This window comes from Dipodomys ordii, unplaced genomic scaffold (genome assembly GCF_000151885.1).
Source record: "Dipodomys ordii isolate 6190 unplaced genomic scaffold, Dord_2.0 Scaffold227, whole genome shotgun sequence".
Taxonomy (NCBI): domain Eukaryota; kingdom Metazoa; phylum Chordata; class Mammalia; order Rodentia; family Heteromyidae; genus Dipodomys; species Dipodomys ordii.
In genome coordinates this window covers 1,835,415-1,856,307 of record NW_012267443.1, presented here as the reverse complement: position 1 = coordinate 1,856,307, position 20,893 = coordinate 1,835,415, and the positions used below count along the sequence as shown (strand labels likewise).

The 20,893-nt window shown below is 35.5% G+C and overlaps 1 protein-coding gene across 1 annotated transcript in view; it reads left to right on the top strand.

Moving 5' to 3' along the window:
• The window catches only part of Ppp1r9a (protein phosphatase 1, regulatory subunit 9A), a 251,716-nt gene that overhangs the window by 166,147 nt on the left and 64,676 nt on the right, over positions 1 to 20,893 (top strand). Inside the window, exon 6 of the mRNA XM_013035860.1 lies at positions 14,489 to 14,624. Within this exon, the coding sequence (XP_012891314.1) occupies positions 14,489 to 14,624 (136 nt within the window). The remainder of the gene's footprint in view (positions 1 to 14,488; positions 14,625 to 20,893) is intronic.

Genomic DNA, 20,893 nt, shown 5'->3' with positions numbered 1-20,893 from the left:
CCTCTTTCCTTTTCCTTTCTCTTTTCTCTCCTCCCCTTCCCTCCCCTCTCCTCTCCTTTTCTATGGTCCTGGGGCTTGAACTCAAGGCCTGGGTGTGGTCCCTGAGCCTCTTTGTGCTCTGGGCTAGCACTCTACCACTTGAGCCACAGCATCACTTCTGGCTTTTTTGAGTAGTTTACTGGAGATAATCATCTCTCAAGGACTTTTCTGCCCCCGCTGGCTTTGAACTGCAATCTTCAGACCTCAGCCTCCTGAGTAGCTAGGATTGCAGGTGTGAGCCATTGGCACCTGGCACCTGGTGTCCTATCTGGTTTTTTGTGGGTTTTTTTTTGCCTTTGTGTACCTGGCACAATTGGTTTTGCTAGAATTGTACCACAGTTCAGAACTTGTAGAAAGCCCGTCTAGTGAGCACCAAGCTCTGAGTTTTAACCCTAGTACCTCAAAAAAACACCCCCAAAATAGTGACCTGACAAAAACATATGTATATCAATAGATAAGAGTATAAGGTCAAGAAATAAAGCTATCTAACTACAGCTATCTGATTCTTGACAAAGGGACCAAAAACATGCATTGGTGAAAAGTGCCTCTTCAGCAAATGATTTTAGGAAAACTAGATGTCCACATATATAAGACTAAAACTGGATAAAAATCAGCTCAACATGGATCAAAGACTTAGTGTAAGACTTAAAACTTTGAAGCTACTATAGGAGAACATAGGAAAATCATTGGAAGATATAGGTATGGACAATGACAATTCCAGTAGTTATGGAAGTAAAAGCAAAATTTAACAAACAAGATTGCACGAAACTGAAAACCTTCTACACATCAAAGTTAGCAATTACTAAAATGAAGAGACAGCTTACAGAATGAGAGAAAAAATTTCCCAACTGCTCATTAGATAAGGAATTAATACCGAGAATATATCAAGAGCTGAAATTGAAAGAATGAATAACTCAATTATAAATAAGCAAATACATTTAGCACAGTTTTGAAAAAAGAAAATAGGTCAACTTCATGTGATTGTTGGATGAGGAACAAAAGAAGGAAAATGGCAGAGGGGTGATTATGATCAAGAAACATTATTTGCATAAATGGATTTCTTGAAACAAAACTCTCTTATACAAAAAATTGATTTCTACACACACACACACACACACACACACACACATACATACACACATAAAGATGGTACCATGAAACTCACTGAAACAAGGAAGAAGGGAAGGGAATGAAGAAAGTGTAATACAGGGGGGTAATGCAGTATTTGCATATATGGAGATAGCACAATTAAATCTCTTTAGTTATTTTACTCTAATATATATAAATACTGTATTTATGTATAAATATAATTTGTGGCAGCCTGAGACATCGCATGCTTATTATCTTATGCTGTCTGTAATCTACTTCAAGCTGCTTTGTATAGGTGTATGTATACTTCACAACATGAGTACTGGATTCTCCAGGGAGTCACTAGAGAGTGCCTGAGAGTTTGCCATTTTGTGATAATGTAATATCTGAAGTGATGTCCTCTTGATACTACTATATTTTATTTGATGAATGAGTTGTTACATTCAGCTGATACTCAAGGGAGAGAATTATATTAGACCTGACTTTCAGAAGTAGGGGATCATTTGATTCCATGTCAGAGGCTACTTCCCATAGTAGTAATAGATGACTACTCGTTAGATAGATGTTTGGATTGATGGGCAGACAAGATGAATGGATTAATTTTATACCACATTATCATTTGTTTAATATTTTATATCTAATGTAATACAACCCCTTAAAAACTTAAGACTATTTCAGAAAAATTGAACAAGATTTTGAGATACACATTTTCCCAATATGTAAAAGCTTAAAGTTTGTACAACATTTTGCCTAAAGTATAGAAAATGTTACAAAGTCATGGTAACAAATGTAAAGAATTAGAAGAGTAAAAAATAGCTCTACACAGCCGTCCTAATACTGATAGCTGTTATATAGGAAGTGTTACTATAGGAGAGAATTGGTTTCAATGTGAGGAGATTTCTAATGATTTATTCATTCTTCACTTTCATTCACATTAAACCTTAAATGTATTCTGGAATATACATGCTGCTACTCATGACCAAGAACTGTGCATTCATTGTGCTTTTATCTCCAGCATATGGATTTAATTACTTCTTTATGGAGCCATATAACACTTTTAGAGTTCAAAGTTTTGTAGGAATTGTATTTACATATGATAAAAAATACTATCCTGAAGTTCTTAAATATTTATCATTTGGGGGAAAGAATACAACACAAAAGAAAACAAAAATGAGTGGTAAGTAAATGTTTCATTTTTATGCACTATTTATATTTGGATACATACCTGGACATGTCATTTCTAAATATGAAAGCTTTCGCCTTTTTATTTTTACTTAAGATCATTGAAATGCAATAAATCTTGAAACATTTTCACTTTATATAATTCTAGAAATGTTTTGTTGCCATTATATTTGGGTTTCACTGGGTTTTTTTGGTAGTACTGGGGTCTGAACTCAAGGCTTTGGACTTGCTAGATTTTAACACTTGAGCCATACTCCCAGCCCAATTTTCCTTTTGTTATTTTTCAGACAAGGGCCAGTCTCAAACTGTGTTTCTCCTAGCTATGTCTCTGCATACCTGGGATTATAGGCATGTGTCCACAGTAGACTATTTGGTTGAGGTCTTGCTGACAACCTTCAACCATGATCCTCCTGATGTCTGCCTCCCAAGTAGCTGGGATTGCAGGCGTGCACCAACATGACAAGCCAAGAGATTTATTATTTTTTAATCAGAGCTACTGATTTTGTGATTGTCTATGATAATGTGTCATTTGTGTGAAGCACCGTAAGCAAATTTTCATGAACATGGAAGTCATTAACTATCGTGGGTTTTATATTTACTGCTAAGTCTACCCCTCTTCCTCTTAGATGAGAGGAGGCCACACCAGGGATTTCAGACCATGCATTTCAGATTGAGAAAAATTTAATCTCACATAAGTAAGAATGATCAACAGCTGCATTAAAAAGAAGATTAAAACCAGTGGTTTTCAAACATCTAAGTGGACAAAATTTTGGTTTAATGAGACATTTGATTATGTCACTATATATAGATTAACATTTTTATTTATTACTTTTTAATGTTTGTATGAATAAATATTTAAACTTGAAACATCAAAGCTAATTATTAAATAGAGAAATGTTATTTATGGAAGAGGTGGGTGAAATAACATCTATCATTTAAATTTTTATTTTCTTTTTAAATGATTCCTGCCAGGTACCTGTGGCTCATACTTGTAATCCTAGCTACCCAAGAGACTGAGATCTGAGGATCTTAGTTTGAAGCTGACAGAGGCAGGAAAGTCCATGAAATTCTTATCTCTTATTAACTACCAAAAAGATGGAAGTGGAATTGTACCTCAAGTGGTAGAGTGCCATCCTTGAGCAAAACAGCTAAAGAATAGAGCTAAAGAAAAGAATAAAGGAAAAGGAAGGAAGAAAGATAAAGGAAGGAAGGAAGAAAAGAAAGAAGAAAAAGAGAAAGAAAGAAAAGAATCCTTTTAGACAAGTTCAAGGCCATGCCTGTGACTATAACCAAGTCACCTCAGGCAAACAGTTCACAAAATTTTTGAGCCAATAAAGATGGGCATTACAATGTGAGCTTCTCATTCCAGCTAAACAAGGAGGAAAATTCCAGCCCAGGTCATTTGGAGCATAAAGTGAGATCCTATAACCCTAGTGCTATCAAAAACTAAAAGGAAAAAAAGAATTCAATTTTAATGCTATCTTTGTAAATATTATTTTAAATGCTATAATATTTATAATGTTTTAAATACTATATTTTAGTTTATTGTATTTTTATGCTTGTCCTGGGGCTTGAACTCAGGGCCTGGGCACTCTGAGACTTTTTGCTCAAGGCTAGCACTCTACCACTTGAGTCACAGCTCCACTTCTGGCTTTTGGGTTGGTTATTGGTGATAAGAGTCTCACAGACTTTCCTGTCTGGACTGGCTTCAAAATACGATTCTCAGATCTCAGCCTTCATTGTAACTAGGATTATAAGCATATAATCCTATAAGCCACTGGAACCCGGCCAAATAGTATATTTTACAATATAGTATAGAAAAAAAACAATGTAACAGTTACTACTGGGTTAGAGAAAAATAGTTTCAAAAGAAATAATTCTTTGCAATTTATCTTAAATATATGGATTTAACTTTTCAAAGAAAAAAATCTTAGAGAAGTAAGTTCAAAAAAATGTTACATATATAATATGGCTTATTAATACTGCTTCCAAAATAAAAGAAAAAATTAGAAGAGTATGCAATAATAAAAGGCCAAAGCTTGTTTGTATGTCTTTAATTTTTATTATCAATAAGCTTTAATGAGAGACCTTACCACTGACTGCTTGTGATATAGGAGTATAGTCTGTACTCTATTAGAGCCATGTACCAGGCCTCTTTGCTTTTAGATAGCGACTTGTACCTTGGCCTGCACTGGTCTTGGACCACAATCCTTCTACCTTGCCTCTGAAGTGAAAGGGATAGTCAGAATTTTAAAAGGTATCCATTTATAAAAGGGCTATAACATCAAATAGCGAAAGGAAAGGTAACGTTGCATTTATAGAAAAGGCTTTAAAATCACTGCATGACCTTGTGACTGACAGCACACAACATATTACTACCGGATATTAAATACCATTTCAGTGTATGTTTTTCTTTTGATTTTTAATGCAATGACATTCAGGATTTGATGCAAAGTAAATACTTATTTAAAGAATATTTGATTCAAAGTCTTGGTTATATAAGAATTGTTATATCCTGGTATAGGACTTTCCTTTATTTTTTCGTATGTTTTTTATTGTAAAAATACTGTACAGAGGGGTTACAGTCACATCAGCAAGGTAATAAGTACATTTCCTATCAGCATTGTTGCCTCCTCCTTTGTTTTTCCCCTACATTCTCCCCCACACACCAAAGTGTCTTGTACATTTCATTATTACAGTGGGTTAACCTATAAAGACTTTCCTTTCTTTATTCTGAATTAAGAATTTTTAAATTTCAGCATTATTTAAGTGCCATTTTTGACCAGCCTCATGTATGAGAAAATCAACCATCCACAGGGGATCAGGTTTTTACTTAATCCCCATGTCACTGACATAGAACATGAAGGCTATTTGTTACTTAGTTTAACAGATGCAGTTTTATAGTTGTTTATGTCTTGTTTGACAGCTCACCAGAGACTTTGATAATCTAATCAAAGAAATCCCATGTAGTCTAGACATCTAAACTCACAAAGACATAGACATTGCTTGGTCTGGCCATAGATGAAAAGAAAAGAGACAACTGACCCATTTGCCCTTGTTTACTATATCTCAGGAGGGGGTGAGTGTATTTCTCTTAGTGCAATAAACCAGCTGAAACATAGTAAGTCTTTTAAACAGTGGGAAATAGCTCTGTAAAGACATAGGCCTTAACTGTAGGTTTTAGTTTGTTGTTACTATTATTTATCTATCCTAAGTTTGGAAACCACTCTATTTTTATTTGAAATAGCTATGTGGATTTGGGGAATGTTACCTTGTTTTTATAGCGATTTTACCCAAAGTAAATGATCTGCTTTGATTTAGGTTAATGCAAAGTTAAAAAAAACAATAAAACAAGCAAAAAGCCCTTCAAAATAACCAGAAAAACTTATTTTAAAGAAATATTATGTTTATAAACAGACTTATTCACTAGATACCTGTGGCCCATGCCTGAAATCCTAGCTATTTGGGAAGCTGAAAACTAGAGAATCAGTTTGAAGCCAGCCCAGGCAGAAAAGCCTTAGAGATTCTATCTCCAATTAAATAGCAAAATGTTAGACTAAAGGGCATGGCTCAGGTGGTATCACTAGCTTCTCAAACTCAAGACCATGAGGTCAAGCCTGAGTACCACAAAAGAAAAAAGAAAAAAAAGGATGGGAGGAGGAGAGGAAGGAAGGAAGGAAGGAAGGAAGGAAGGAAGGAAGGAAGGAAGGAAGGAAGGAAGAAAGAAGGGAAACAAGAAATGGCCAATTGGAATATATGTTTTGTTATCACAGCTGAAGCAAATGGATAATCAGTTGTTCAGAAAAATAAGTTGATTTGATGAATTGTTATATGTAGAGGAATTGATTTTTGCTGACTAAATTGTATATTTGTCCGTTTTCATCATTCACTTGAAGTGGTCGTGAGGGCTTGGTTGTCACTCAGTGGACAGTCGTGCCAGAGATACTTGTCTAGCATGCATGGGGCATTGTGTTTGATCCCTGCAGAATGTAAGAAAGAAGGAAAGGTGGAAGAAAGGAAAGAAAGAAGGGAAGGAGGCAGAGAAGAATGATTTAATCCATCTTTTTATACTTCAGAGGCAAAAGAAATTAAAGTTTTCAGGTTACTCTTTTTTGTGAAACCGGGAAGACTCTCCAGGTCTCCCAATACCCTTTGAAACTGCCACTCTCAGCCCAGCAGCTCATCCACTCACTTCATCTTCTTTTTGTTTTATTTTTTTATTAAAAAGTTTTTTTATTGTGAAAATACCGTACAGAGGCTTACAATTACATACATGAGCAAAGTAATGAGTACATTTCTTATCAAGCATTGTTGCCTTCTCCTTTGTTTCCCCTTACCATCCCTGCCCTCCCATCTTTCCCCCCACCCTCAATTGCAACAGTGAGATGTACAAGACATTATGTTCAGGTTACTCTTTAGAGCAAGTATTTTATCCTTTTCCTATGGTTGGTTTGAAATTTTAATTTTTTTTTGGTCAGTCATGGACTTGAACTCTGGGCTTGGGTGCTATCCCTGAGCTCTTCAGCTCAAAGAGAGTGCTCTACCACTTGAGTCACAGAGCCACTTCCAGTTTTCAGGTGGTTAATTGGAGATAAGAGTCTCATGGACTTTCCTGGCTTTGAACTGTGATCCTCAAATCTCAGCCTCCTGAGTAGCTAGGATTACAGTCATGAGCCACCAGTGCCCAGCTTTTTGTTGTTGGTGATGGTTTTGTTTTGTCAGTTCTGAGGCTTCAACTCAGGGCCTGGACACTATCCCTGAGCCTCTTTTTGCTCAAGGCTAGCACTCTGCCACTTGAGCCACAGTGCCACTTCTAGCTTTTTCTGTTTATGTGGTACTAAGTAATTGAACCCAGGGCTTCATGCATGCTAGGCAAGCACTCTACCACAAAGCCACATTCCCAGTCCTAAAATTTTAACTCTGTTTTAAAACTGTGATAAATAGGTGGTAATGGAACAGTGTATATAGTTAGCACTGTAAATGCACTCAGCCATCTCTGGATAGTTAGTGCACAGCCTACAAATAAACCATAGCAAACATTCATTAAACACTCTAAAGCACTAGATGCATAATTCAACATTTTATGTGGTTTATAATTTTTTTAACTTTATTTTATTGTAAAGATGCTGTACAGAGGGGTTACAGTTACATGGGTAAGGTAATGAGTACATTTCTTGAATATTTTTACTCCCTCCTTTATTTTTCTCCTACTATCCCTTTGCTCCCCCTCCTCTCCACCCTCCTCCAAAAGTTTTTAAGTTTCCAACATAGTGTCTTGTGAGTATTATTATTGCAATGGGTCATCCTTATTTCAGTATTTTGTTATTCCCCTTCCCCTCCCCAAATTAGATATTGTAGTTATTGTGTGCATTTTACAAATATAGAAGCAGAGGGTTAAGAATGTTAGCTTCAAGGTTGCCAAACTAGGAAGTAGTATTTAGTATTTGAATGATTTCTACTAACATTCATACTACCAAAGCCATCTTTCCTTTTTTGAATCTTACAACTCCTAAATTGTACTATTACTAACGTATCCATAGTCTGGATCCATAATTAAAATTATCTTACTTATGATATTTTATGTTGAATTCAGTATTTACCATATTCTGTGTGTAATCTTAATGAGACATATTTTTCCTGTGAACTAACAAAGCAATATGTCTTTTCAAAATCATTATTATAAACATGATGTACAGAAGGGTTACAGTTGCATAAGTAAGGTAACAAGTACATTTCTTTTTGGTCAATAGCACCCCTTCTCTCTCTCAGTTTTTTCCTCCAATCCCCCCAAGTAGTCTCTAGTGAGTACCATTGCTGCATTTCTTCACCCTTTGTCTTTCCATTTCTGTACCCCCAATTACCCTCCCAAAGACAGATAAACAAACAAGATAAAAACAAAAGAAGATGGTAGGGGAAAGACAAAGGAGGAGGCAACTGCTCGATAGGAAATGTGCCCTCTGTACAGTATTTTTAAAATAAAAAATGTATAAAAATAAAATAATTACCAAAAAACAAGGAAAACAAAACAACAAAGAAATGCAATCATTACGAACATAAAGACAATTGATGTTATAACTCATGTAACTCAATTCATATATACATATATGGAAACATACACATATTATTTTGAAAATATATACATGAATTCAATTATACTTATAGATATAACTCAATGTATATTTATGGAAATATTTATGGATACAAATAAATTTATAATAATATATATTCAAGTCCTTCCATGTATACACGGAATTTAATATTTGATCATTGCTTCAGAACATCAAGACTAGACACTAATTTTCACATGGAGAAAATAGGCCAAGATAGTAGTTGGTTTCAACTGCCATAGTTTCCCTTTAGTTCATATTTATCTGTACCATAATTTATACTAGATTATAAGACTTTAAAGAAAAATATAGTGGGTGCTATACCACTTCAAAATAGCTGCTAGAGAAAAGAGAAAGATATATTTCAAAATAACACTTTAAAAAGTGAAACTATTAATGAGTTCTGTTGTCTGTATTATTCTGTTGTCTGTATATTAAATTGTAATCATTTTCTTTTTATCAGACTATAAAGCTATTTTTAATATAAACCAATATTAGGCCAATAGTGCAGAATGCTAAATGATGTAGACAGACTCAGAAACCCAAGCTAGGATTTTGACCATATCTTCAGGATTTAAAATTCTATTTGTGTGTGTGTATGTGTGTGTGTGTGTGTACTAGTCCTGGGGCTTGAACTTTGTGCTGTCTCAGTGCTTTTTTTCCCCTCTTCTCAAGGCTAGCATTCAACCATTTCCAGTTTTTTGGTGAGTCTCATGGACATTCCTGTCCTGGCTGCCTTCCACCAGATCTTCAGATCTCAGTCTCTGGCTAGCTAGGATTACAGGTGTGAGCCACCAGTACCCAGATAAACTGCTAATTGTTTATGGCATGTAAAACAGTGCTTGCTTCATCTAAAAGTTTGTTATTAATGCACTTCATTTCATTTTGGTATCACAAATAATTCTGACTTGAGAAAGAGGGATCATTTGTGAGGATATTATGCAATCTGTAGGTTATTCTCATGGTTGAAACAATCTGATTTCAGTCTACCGGAAGTGTATTTCTTTCCTAATAAACTTTCTTACTATAGGAATGTGAAGAGGGAAACAAAAAAAGGGGAAGGGGAAAGGAACTTTGTAGTTCAATTATAGAAACAATAGTATCTCTAGATGAAATCTTCCTGTGTATTTTTGGTTTTTTGGTTTTTTTTTTTGCCGGTTGTGGGGGCCTGAACTCTGGGCCTGGGCGCTGTCCCTTGGCTCTTCAGCTCAAGGCTAGCGCTCTACCACTTGAGCCATAGTGCCACTTCCGGCTTTTTCTGCTTATGTGGTGCTGAGGAATCGAACCCAGGGCCTCATGCATGCAAGGCAAGCACTCTACCACTGAGCCACTTTCCCAGCCCCTTCCTATGTATTTTTAAGACAACCCAAGGCTCATATTTTAGAATGGTAGTGATTGCAAGGATGTCTCTTCATACACATTCTTTTGAACATATTTTGGATGTCTTAAGACAGCACAGTAAGTCAGTCAATAGACAAAGAAACAAATAAATAATAGATGCCAAATAGAGAAAAAGAATTGTCTTCCTTCATCATAGATGTGACCATAAAATCCTAAAGAGCTACTAAATAAATAAGTAAACTAATTTTCTATAAGACTAGAGAGTGAAGTCAGGCACTGAGATCTGAGGATTGCAGTTCAAAGCCAGCCAGGGCAGGAAACTCTGTGAGACTCTTATCTCCAATAAACTACCAGAAAAGCGGAAGTGACACTGTGGCTCAAGTGGTAGAGCACTAGCCTTGAGCTGAAGAACTGAGGGACAGCGCCCAGGCCCAGAGTTCAAGTCATACAACTGCCAAAAAAAAAAAAGACTAGAGAATGAGTTTAGCAAGGTTGCAGAAAATAAGGCTGGTATTCAAAGCTGAGTTTTAGTATTCTAGCAACAAATCACTAGAATTTAAAAATTAAAACAAGTTACAACTACTCCAGAAAAGATGAAATACTTAAGCATAACAAATAAGCTGTTCCTCTAGTATACTGGACATTACAATGTAATATTCTGTGAACACAAAAATCCAAATAAAGACAGATATACTGTATTCTTGGATCAGATGAGTAATATTGTCTAGCTGTCACTTCTCTTAAAAATTATCCATAGCCTAATGGTTAGTGGTTCACCCGATTCATTCTAGCTACTTAGGAGGCTGTGATCTGAGGATCCTGGTTCAAAGCCAGCCCTGGCAGGGAAGTCCTTGAGATTCTTATCTCCAATTAACTATGAAAAATATAAATAGAATTCTATGCCTCCATCTGAAAGAATGGCATTGCCCCATTTGTTAGGAAATGGAAAGACTTGGAAAGAATTATATTAAGTAAGCCAGGCCCAAAGAAACATAAGTCCCATGGTTTCCCTTATTTGCAATAACTAGTACATGTCTAAGACAAACAGAAAAGGTCAAAAGCTATGTACATATGACCACATAAGCAAAATGAACCCTGAGATAGGGATACAAATATCTTTTCTTTCTTGATATTGTTTCTAACGTATCTATAATGTACCATATGATTTTTTGTTGCTTTGTATATTCCTCTCCCACAGTATAACCCCTGTTTTCACTGTATTTAATGTAGGTGCCCTGCGTCTTATATATACACTTCTCTAATTTGGGGAGGTGAAGGGAAAAAACAAAATGCTTAAATAGGGATGCAGGTTGACCCATTGTAACAATGAGATGTACAAGACACTATGTTGAAAACAAACTTTACAACTTCAGTGGTGAGGAAGGTGGGAAGGAAGGGTAGTTGTGGAGGTGGGAGGGAAGGGGTGGTAGGAGGAAAACAAAGGAGGGAAGCAACATGGTGGAGGGAAAACAAAGGAGGAAGCAACAATGCTCGACAGGAAATGTGCTCATTGCCTTGCTCATGTAACTGTAACCCCTCGGTACAGTATTTTCATAATAAAAAACATACAAAAAAGAAAAATAGCTCAATAGCTATGTACATATGACCATATAAGATGATGCTAAGTGAAATGAACTCCAAGACATGGACACAAGAGATGTTTCTTTGTTGTTGTTGTTCTCAGTGTACTGAGTGATTTCTTTTTTTTTCTTATCAAGCGTTGTTGCTTCCTCCTTTGTTTCCCCTTACCATCCCTGCCCTCCCATCTAACACTCCCCCTCCCCACCAAAGTTGTAAAGTTCATTTTTCAATATAGCATCTTGTATATTTCATTGTTGCAATGGGTCTACCTATTTAAACAATTTGTTATTTCCTTTCCCCTCCCCAAATTATACCAACATCAAATACAGTGAAAACAGGGGTTGTACTGTGGAGGAGGGACATACAAAGCAACAAAAAAAAATCACCTTATAAATATGTTAGAAACAATAGCAAGAAAGAAAAACCATTTAAGTCTAACATCTACTTATCTGACCTTTTCTGCTTGTCTCAGACATATTCTAGTTATTGCAAATAAGGAAAACCATGGGACCTATGTTTCTATGGGCCTGGCTTACTTCCCTTAATATAATTTTTTTCAATTCTTTCAATTTCCTAACAAATGGTGCAATGTCATTATTGGTGGGAGTGTAAACTTGTTCAACCACTTTGGAAAGTAGTATGGAGGTTCCTCAAAAGACTCCACATAGAGCTCCCCTATGACCCAACAATCACAATTTTGGGTATTTACTAGAATGATCACAAACAAAATCATACTAAAGCTACCAGCACAACTATGTTTATTGCAGCATTATTTATCATAGCTAAGATATGGAACCAACCCAGATGCCCCTCAGTAAATGGATCAAGAAAATGTGGTATATATACACAATGATTTCTTTTTTTCTTTTGTGTCCCCCCCCTTTGGTTTATTCCCTCTTGTCACTGCATTGGATTTTGGTACCCTGGTTATTGTATATACATTTATCTGAACTAGGGAAGGGAAGGGGAACAACAAAATGGTGAGACAAAGGACAGAGGGGGAAAAAAATCTATGCAACAGCAATACTACCAAGAAAATTTGTTGGAAATTATCTGTGCATCTCGGGGGGGACGGTGGATTACAGGGAAGGAAAAGAGGGAGAAAAATGAGGGGAAGGGTAACAAGAAATGTACTCATTACCTTACATAACTGTAACCCCTCTGTACATCACCTTAACAAAATAAAATAAAATAAAAGCTGGAAGTGGAGCTGGAAGTGGCTAGAGTGGTAGTGCACTATCCTTGAACAGAAAAAGCTCAGAGACAGAACCCAATCCCTGAGTTCAAGCACCAGGACTAGCACATACACAACACAAAATGATCTGTAGATTCAAAGCAATTGCAAGCAAGGCTCATTGAGCTTTTGGGAATTGGCAAACTTACTATAAAATTTATATGGAAATGCAGAGGAAATGACACATAAGGTTAAAGGACTCATACCTTTTTTTATGACTTACTATATAGTAAATGAGAAACTTTCAGGTGTCAGTGGCTCAAGCTTGTAATCCTAACTACTTACAAGAATGAGATCTGAAGATCAGGGTTTGAAGCCAGCCTGGGCAGGAAAGTGTGTGAGACGCTTAACTCTATGAAGCTACTGAAAAATCCCAAAGTGGAGTTGTACCTCAAGTGGTAGAGTGCTCGCCTTCAGCAGAAGACTCTAAGGAACAGTATCCAGGCTTGAGTTCAAGCCCCAGGGCCCAAAATAAGTAAATAAAACAAAACAACCCAAACAAAAAACTATGTTGTTAGCAAAAGTATAAACACACCAGTGAAGTCAGAAATCAGTCAAGACATACGTGGTCAACTAATATTCAACAAATGTATTCATGTAATTCAGTTATTGCAATGAACAATCTTTTAACAATTGGTGTTGAAACAACTGTTGATTTATTTTGGAAAAATAAACCTCATGCTAACCACATAATACATGAAATTAATTTAAAGTTAGAGACATGATATAAAAATAAAATGTTAGCACTTTAAGAAAAAAATAAGAGAAAAAAATTAAATCCTACATGGAAGTATTTCTACACACACACAACTGTGAATATCTGAGTATAAGCATTTAGTGCTTCATTATATTTGTGCAAAATGGTGATCTACATCTCATAAGTAAGCAACATATTAAAATGAACATTAAATAAATACAAATTAAGTATTAAATATTAAATTTAAATGAAAGGAAAGTGCCAGTAAATTATAAAAACAAGGTTATACTACATAACTTTCAAAATAATAAAATTAAGAGTTAAGTGCATCCTAGAGACATATTATTAGTGTTTTAAAAATAGAACCATATATTAATGTGAAGAAATTAAGTGAATATTAATTTCTTGAGGATACCCAGTGTTGATAAGTGATATGACATGCAATAAGTATATTTTTAGGATTGTTTTCTTTGAGGAGTTAATATCCACAGATACTTCTTGAGCTGCTCATATTTTCTCCCATTGAAGTGATTAATTTACACTTACTATTTTAGTTTTTCTTTTTAAAAACAAAACAAAATACTATCTCTATTTTGTATTCTTTTTTTTTATGGTCAGTTGTGAGGCCTGAACTCTGGGCCTGGACACTGTCCCTCATCTCTTCAGCTCAAGACTAGCACTCTACCACTTGAGCCACAGCGCCACTTCTGGCTTTTTCTGCTTATGTGGTTATAATTCCAAAGTTTTTGTAATTTAGGGAAAAATATATCAGTTTATACCTCTGATAATCACTTCATGTTCTACCTTGAAATGTTTTTGAGACAGTTTTTATGTTCACTAAGATGGACATTGTTGTGGAAATGATTCTTAAATTCTGGAAATTTATTTAGTACAATTTAAATACAGAAACTTGTATGTTGGCTAACTTTTTTCCCCCAAAAACATCCAAATGTGTAAACTACTACTGAATGGACTATATCCATGATGGCTTCTTCTAAAGTGTTCATTTTTTAATGGTCTTTTCCTTGATCCTGTGCTTGTCCTTTGTGATCTGTGTCTGTAATGTCATTGCTCAGGGAACCTTTCCTTTCCCAAAGGGACTTGGGCTCAAATACCAGAGCCATGCTACATTTTGATCTGGTTCTTGGCCACTTTTTTCAACACTCCTTCTTGCTGGAGAGTCCTCACTATATTAGTCTTCATTAACTATTTCCACAGATTTGTCATTGGACGGGAAAAACCAGGACAAGTGAGCGAGGTTGCCCAGTTGATAAGCCAGACGCTGGAACAAGAGAGGCGCCAGAGAGAGCTGCTTGAGCAGCACTATGCCCAATATGATGCTGATGATGATGAGGTAGGAAGACGGCAAACTTGCTCTTCATTCATTCTCACCGTTTTGACTCTAGTGTGACTGCAACAGTGTAGTAGGTTCTTTGCAGTTTCATATCGTACTAAAATTCATCCTCACAGAAAGGAAATGCCACTTGTATCAGATATGTATGTATCAAGTCGTAAATCCTATTTATAGTATTCTGACTTTACCCATACTATTATAAAGAAATTCATAGAAACAAGAAAGTAGAAACACCAAAAATGTGAAGAGTAGTTATCTTTATTGCTGGAGTTAAATGGTCTCTCTGTTTTATGTTTTCTTCAATCTATTCCAAATGTACAACAATAGCCTATGATACTCTTTCAAAGGAATCAATAAACATTTTTAAGTGGAAAAACATACCTATACATATATAAACATACACAGAAAAGTACTAAAGATGGCTGAGTGTTTCCAGAGGCAGCCCCACCCCCAGAGGAAGAGAAAGTTCTTTAGACCTGCTCACTATGATTTGTGCTAACAAAACACAGAACAAACCTCTTTCACTAGCAAATGTTTCATGGGGTAGATACATATTGGAATAATTTTACATCCTGTTCTCTGTAGAAGATCAAGTAAATGAGTAGAAGCTAACCCCCAAGTGAAAACGGTTCTCTGGAACTCTTGTGTGCTGTAATGTAACACAGATGCTGGTCTATTTCTAATGTCATGCCAAATGTACATTGATACAATAGGACAACATGCTTTATTATAAGCACATTCAAACATGCATATGTTCCATATTTACTAGATCCATCAACAATTTAGTTGTAGTATTCCATACTCATAAATGAATATTCAGATAAATATTCATTTTTATCTCAATTGATATAAGCATAGTGAAATTTTACATGTTTAAGCTCTGCTCATCCGAATATATTATTTTTCCAGGAAAAAAAAACCACTTTTGTTGGTGGCTAACAAGTATATAGAAAAAAATTAAGAAATAGCCATTCAAATATTGTTGAATGTATATTTAATCTGTGATATATATTTTAACCCAAATGTGTATATTCTTCATTCATTATAGTCAAAAATTAGCAGTGGTATGCCAACTAACTTTTGATCAAAGAGTAATTTATTAGAAAATCTTCATGAGAGTCAATTAATCTTAGCATTCTATTTCCTTCTTTAGTCCTTCATCTGAAAAGTCCATTTGAAATGATGAGTTTTTTCTAATTTTACTGAGATATGAAATTACTACTTTGGGTTTTGAAACTAACCTATTTGACCTTGTAAACTTAGCTTTCAATCTTCTGCTACAGTGTTTGGTATTTTATTAGGGGCATTGATTTACTCAGACTGCGAGCCTACTATAGAATTCTAGAATCATTCTTGGCAAACTCTTTGCCTCTCATTCTTCTGCAAAGATTTTGTATGTAGATTCAGGGGAGTAGAGTGACCTCAAGTGGTTGGAAGGGAGGAGGCCAAGCTAGGGCTAGCACCTGAGTGGCCTTGAGTCTATACAGGATTGGACTGAGCCTCCAAATTTTTTCTAGCTTCTCATATTCCATTAGCATTAAATAACACATCAGGCCTAGAGCTTGGTGTGGTAGTGCCCCTCTATAATCCCAATGTTCAGGAGGCCGAGACAGGAGGATTGCAAGTTCAAGGCCCTCCTGAGACTGTTTCTAAAAAAAAAAAGAAAAAAAGACATTAGATTTAAATAAGGAGAGAAAATAACTGTTGTGTGTGTTTTCACACTTTTCTGAGGAACATTTTAGATCATTTATCATGTGATTCCTCCAGTTATTTTGAGGAATTGATCATTGATCTCATTTATCCCCCAGAGTTTTCAGTCAAGCAGTTAAAGCTTGTGTGTGTGTGTGTGTGTGTGTGTGTGTGTGTGTGTGTGTGTGTGTATTGTGTTGCTCACTTTATGGACATGTGCTAGAAGTTAAAGATATGTGTGAATGATTTTTATAAAATGTAATAATTTAAAGTAACATAAAAATAATTTTGCTCAACCTTTATACAGGAACCTATACTAAGTAGAAGATTGCTAGGGTTTTGTTTGTTAGCCTGTTTGGAAAGCCAGTGGAGCTGATGGTCATCTGAGAAGGTAATTTTAGCAGTAAGAGGAACAATTAAATAGTTTTATCAGATAGTTGGCAAGGGTCTCTTTCTACATGATCTCCATATTTGTTTTGTTTTATTTTATTTTTTTGACATACTGGTGATATTATACTGCAGTTTGAATTCAGAGCTCCATGCTGGTTTAGCAGGTGTTCCACCATTTGAGCCATACCCCTGACCCTATTTGTTCTGGATAGTTTTTAGATAGGGTCTTACTTGCCTGGGCTGGCTTGGACCTCCTATTCATACTTCCCATAGTAGTTACACCATCCAGCTTTTTATCTTGAGATGAGGTCTTGCAAACTTTTTTTTTTTTTTGTCCAGGCTAGTTTGGAATCACTATCATCATCCTGATCTTCCTCTAGTGTAGCTAGGATTACCGACATGAACCCCTGGCGCCTAGCCTCATTTAATCTTTAAAAGAATCACAAGAGATATTTGCCCCTAGAAAGGCAAAGGGTTTTTTTCCCTAGTGATGAAAGAGTAGTTTACCAAGTTGGGATTAAAATAGTTTTCCTGGCACCAAAGTCTGGGCCATGCAATGAGGGGAGTCTTTTTTTGAGGGGAGGTTTTGAGGGGAGTCTTGGGTGGGTTTTTCTGTACTAAGGCATGTACAGAAAAAGGTAACAAAAGATGTTAGCAGAGTTCCTGTTTTGAGTGGTGGGAGTGTACTACTTAGGTTCTCTGAATCTTTGTTTTATTTTCCTTAACAAGAGGGAAATTGGACACTTGGAGAATTCGTCAAGGCAGCAATCCATTAGTATCATCTTCATTAGAGTTTAAGAGTAATTGAATGCTGAAATGTTTTGCAAAAACTTGAGTTTTGCTTTCAGCTGAATTTTCACTTTGTTCCACAAGTTGCAGAAATAGAAATCAGATGCCTCCTGTGTTACTCCAAGTAATCCTCCCTTTAGTGTGAAGGTTCAAGTCTACTCCTTTGAGGTTGCTCTCTCATCTTCCCCTGTGGCTTCTGTGTTCTCCTTTTTGTGTGTGTTACACAATGCCTTCTTAAAACATGCACAGGTAAAAACAGCCATTACTTCTCTGTCAATAGGAGAGATGAAAGCTGAACAAATCATGAAAATTCACTCCATTGTTAAAACCTCCCATGTTATCACTTGTTTCAAAATTTTAAACTAAGGCTATCAAATATTACAAAATTGATTTGAGTGTTATCTCTGTATTTTCTATTTGTTCTCTTTTTTTCTGTTAATGAAAAGGAAAATATTCAAGAAGAAAAGTAAATGAGAAGAACCAGAATTGGATCTCCAATGGCTAAATGATCCTTGAAAACCAGATTTAATTCCATAAGCAATGAAGCAATTTGTTGATTTACATATCTTTATTAGAACAGGCTGGGGAAGTGTGTAATCAGTCACCTGGCTTTTTACTTTTCTTACCATTTATAAAATCATCTTGGGATTTCAAATTCCAAATCTTTTATATGCTAATATCCCCTGAGACATTCCCTAAAGATAGCCAGGAAAATCTCTAATTAAATACAGAGGAACCAAGTTCATCCAACTAATTTGCAGAGCCAGCCCTCAGATCAGCGTTGTCTACAGAAGAACAGAGAGCTTCTGGTTTTGATCAAACCATCCAAGGTTGACTGTAACTTGGAACTTGACACATTAACACAAGGGAGCTACGTGCATGAACGGGTTATGCAGAAAGCACCATAGTGTGAGAAATGTGTCCTGAAACTGTAAAAGTACAATGGTACTCTGAAAAGGAATGAATAGAAGAAATAAAGTTTAGGAGTAACGACTTAGAATGTTTCACTTATACTGGCATATTTCAAATTGTAAGTCATGCTCTAATAGAATTTGAAATGTATAGATAATCCTCAAACATTTAAATTTATGCCTTTTCTATTTTTTCTCCAAATATTTAAACTAGAAGAGTTTAAAATAAGCAAACAGCCAATTCCATTTTAATTTGCATTCCTATTTCTGTTCACTCTCTGTTAAACATGTTAATTTTTTTAAAAAAGTAAAGATGATTGTGCCTAAAAGCTGAAGAAGATGGAAATCTGAACCACTGGAAGCATTTTAATGTACATCTCATCAAATCTGTGATGAGTGGTTGCATGTCTGGATTTCATGGAATTACTATTCATTTGTTTTTCTTTTCTTTTTTAACACTCTGAAAGGTAACCATGGAGGAGTTCAGTGAACCCCTCAGACAGTCAGCCCTAGGCCAGCAAATTCCAGGGGTATGGTAAAATTTTCAACTAGATTTTCATTTTAATAACATTTATTCCCCTGTCCCGGCATAATCGATCCCTACCAATGTTTAACCTTCTAGTGGTGAGACATGCGATTGTGGTATATATTTTTTTCATAACTTGTTTGTATTGTATGGGTACCTTTTTTTTTATCAAAGCATGTTATGCAGTTTGAAGTAGTATGAACCCAGATTGGAAATACCATACATACTGGTGTTACACCTCTTTTTTTTTAATTAGAAAATAGTAGGGTCCTTGAAATGAATAAGGGTAATTTTATATAGATGTTTAAAATCATACGATTATTTGGATTTCTTAAAGATCCTTTTAAAAGAGTATTTATTATGTTGTAAAGTCTTTTATTGTCGATGACATTTCAAATTCTCTTAGCAGCTGTTCATGATACACTTGTAATCATCACTCTAGAAACTGAAGCCCCTTCACCAAAAACAATTTAATCTTTTGTGATTTGTTTTCCTTACTGGAAATTATCATCATTATAACAATATCACAACAGTATTAATTCTTAGAATCTTTTAAAGAATTGGGTACAAGTTAAAATAGCTGCCTATATGGGGTTTTTATTGCTTATATTAACATGTAACAATCAAAGGCGAAAGCTATACAGTTCGGCTAAGTATGAAAACACGCGAATGTAGATTTTATGTGAAGTACAATTCAGTGGAGAACATTAAATTTGACTTGCTGTTTGATGTTTGGAAACAGCTTGTGCCTTGTAGTCAGGAGGTCCTAGGTGTTATGGACAACCTTGACAACTATGCTGTACCTTTAAACTGTAAGTGAGGCTCCTTCCACCCAGGTAGCTGACATCTTCCTGGTATTTGACATTGTGTTACAACTAGCACTAGGACTCTAGTACTTGTCCTGTCCTTGCCTTTATGCTGCTCTTCCAAGGTGAAAAGAACCTTCTTTAACTGTTTTTGTCAACCATTTTAGAACACTGTGGCTGAATTGCAAGGAGTGTCTGGCAACTGCAATAATAATAACAACTATTCCCTTAAGGTTTGTGTTTGGGGTAGAAACTAATGTGTATTTGTACCTTCTTGCTTCACATGTGAAATTAAATATTCTGTGTGTCTTATTAACTTCCTGTGCTCTGAAAAGCTTTCCCAAAGCTTTGGATTGGTGTGCTGAATAATAATCTGAAAATAATGACTTGAAGGAAAACATGTTAGTTCTAGACCATCACAAGTCTTTTTGTAGAGGTTCCGCAGTTTGCTGTCACTTCCTAATATTTAAGCATGGATGCTTTTAATCACTAACACTTCAAATATTTTATGATTTAATGTCATGAGGAAAACTGGTATTTAATATTGAGGCTGTCTAATGGTTGCACAATACAGTATATGTAAGGATTTATATTGTCTTTGAATCTAATGGGTTTTTTTAGATAAAGAAGGTTTTGATGCTAAGTTCTCTAGTTTTTCAAAGCATGAAGCTTATACTTTTAACTTTTAAAGTACAGCACTACTTATTTGCACAATGTCTAAAAAATACTACATTTTAAGTACAAAACAATTTTAGTAAAAAAAGGTAATGGAGTTTGAAATGGAGGTCAAATATGTTTAAGAGGTAAGTGGGTTGATTCTTATAAGAGCCTGAGGAATTAGAGAAACATAAAATCTTTTTAACAGCCATTTATAGGCTCCAAATTTGTTAGATCTTTATAGTCATTAAATTATATCTTGTGATTTGTGGATCCTCAAGTTTGTAAGAATATGTAATAGTGATTATTGCCATTGAAACATAGGGCTCTTAGAAAATACTCAACTGAAGATTTTATCCATGCTTCATCTAAGCTAAGCAAAGTACACATACTACATACCACACACACACACACACACACACACACACACACACACACACACACACACACACACACACACACACACACACACACACACCCCTGCACATACACTTTCCTAAG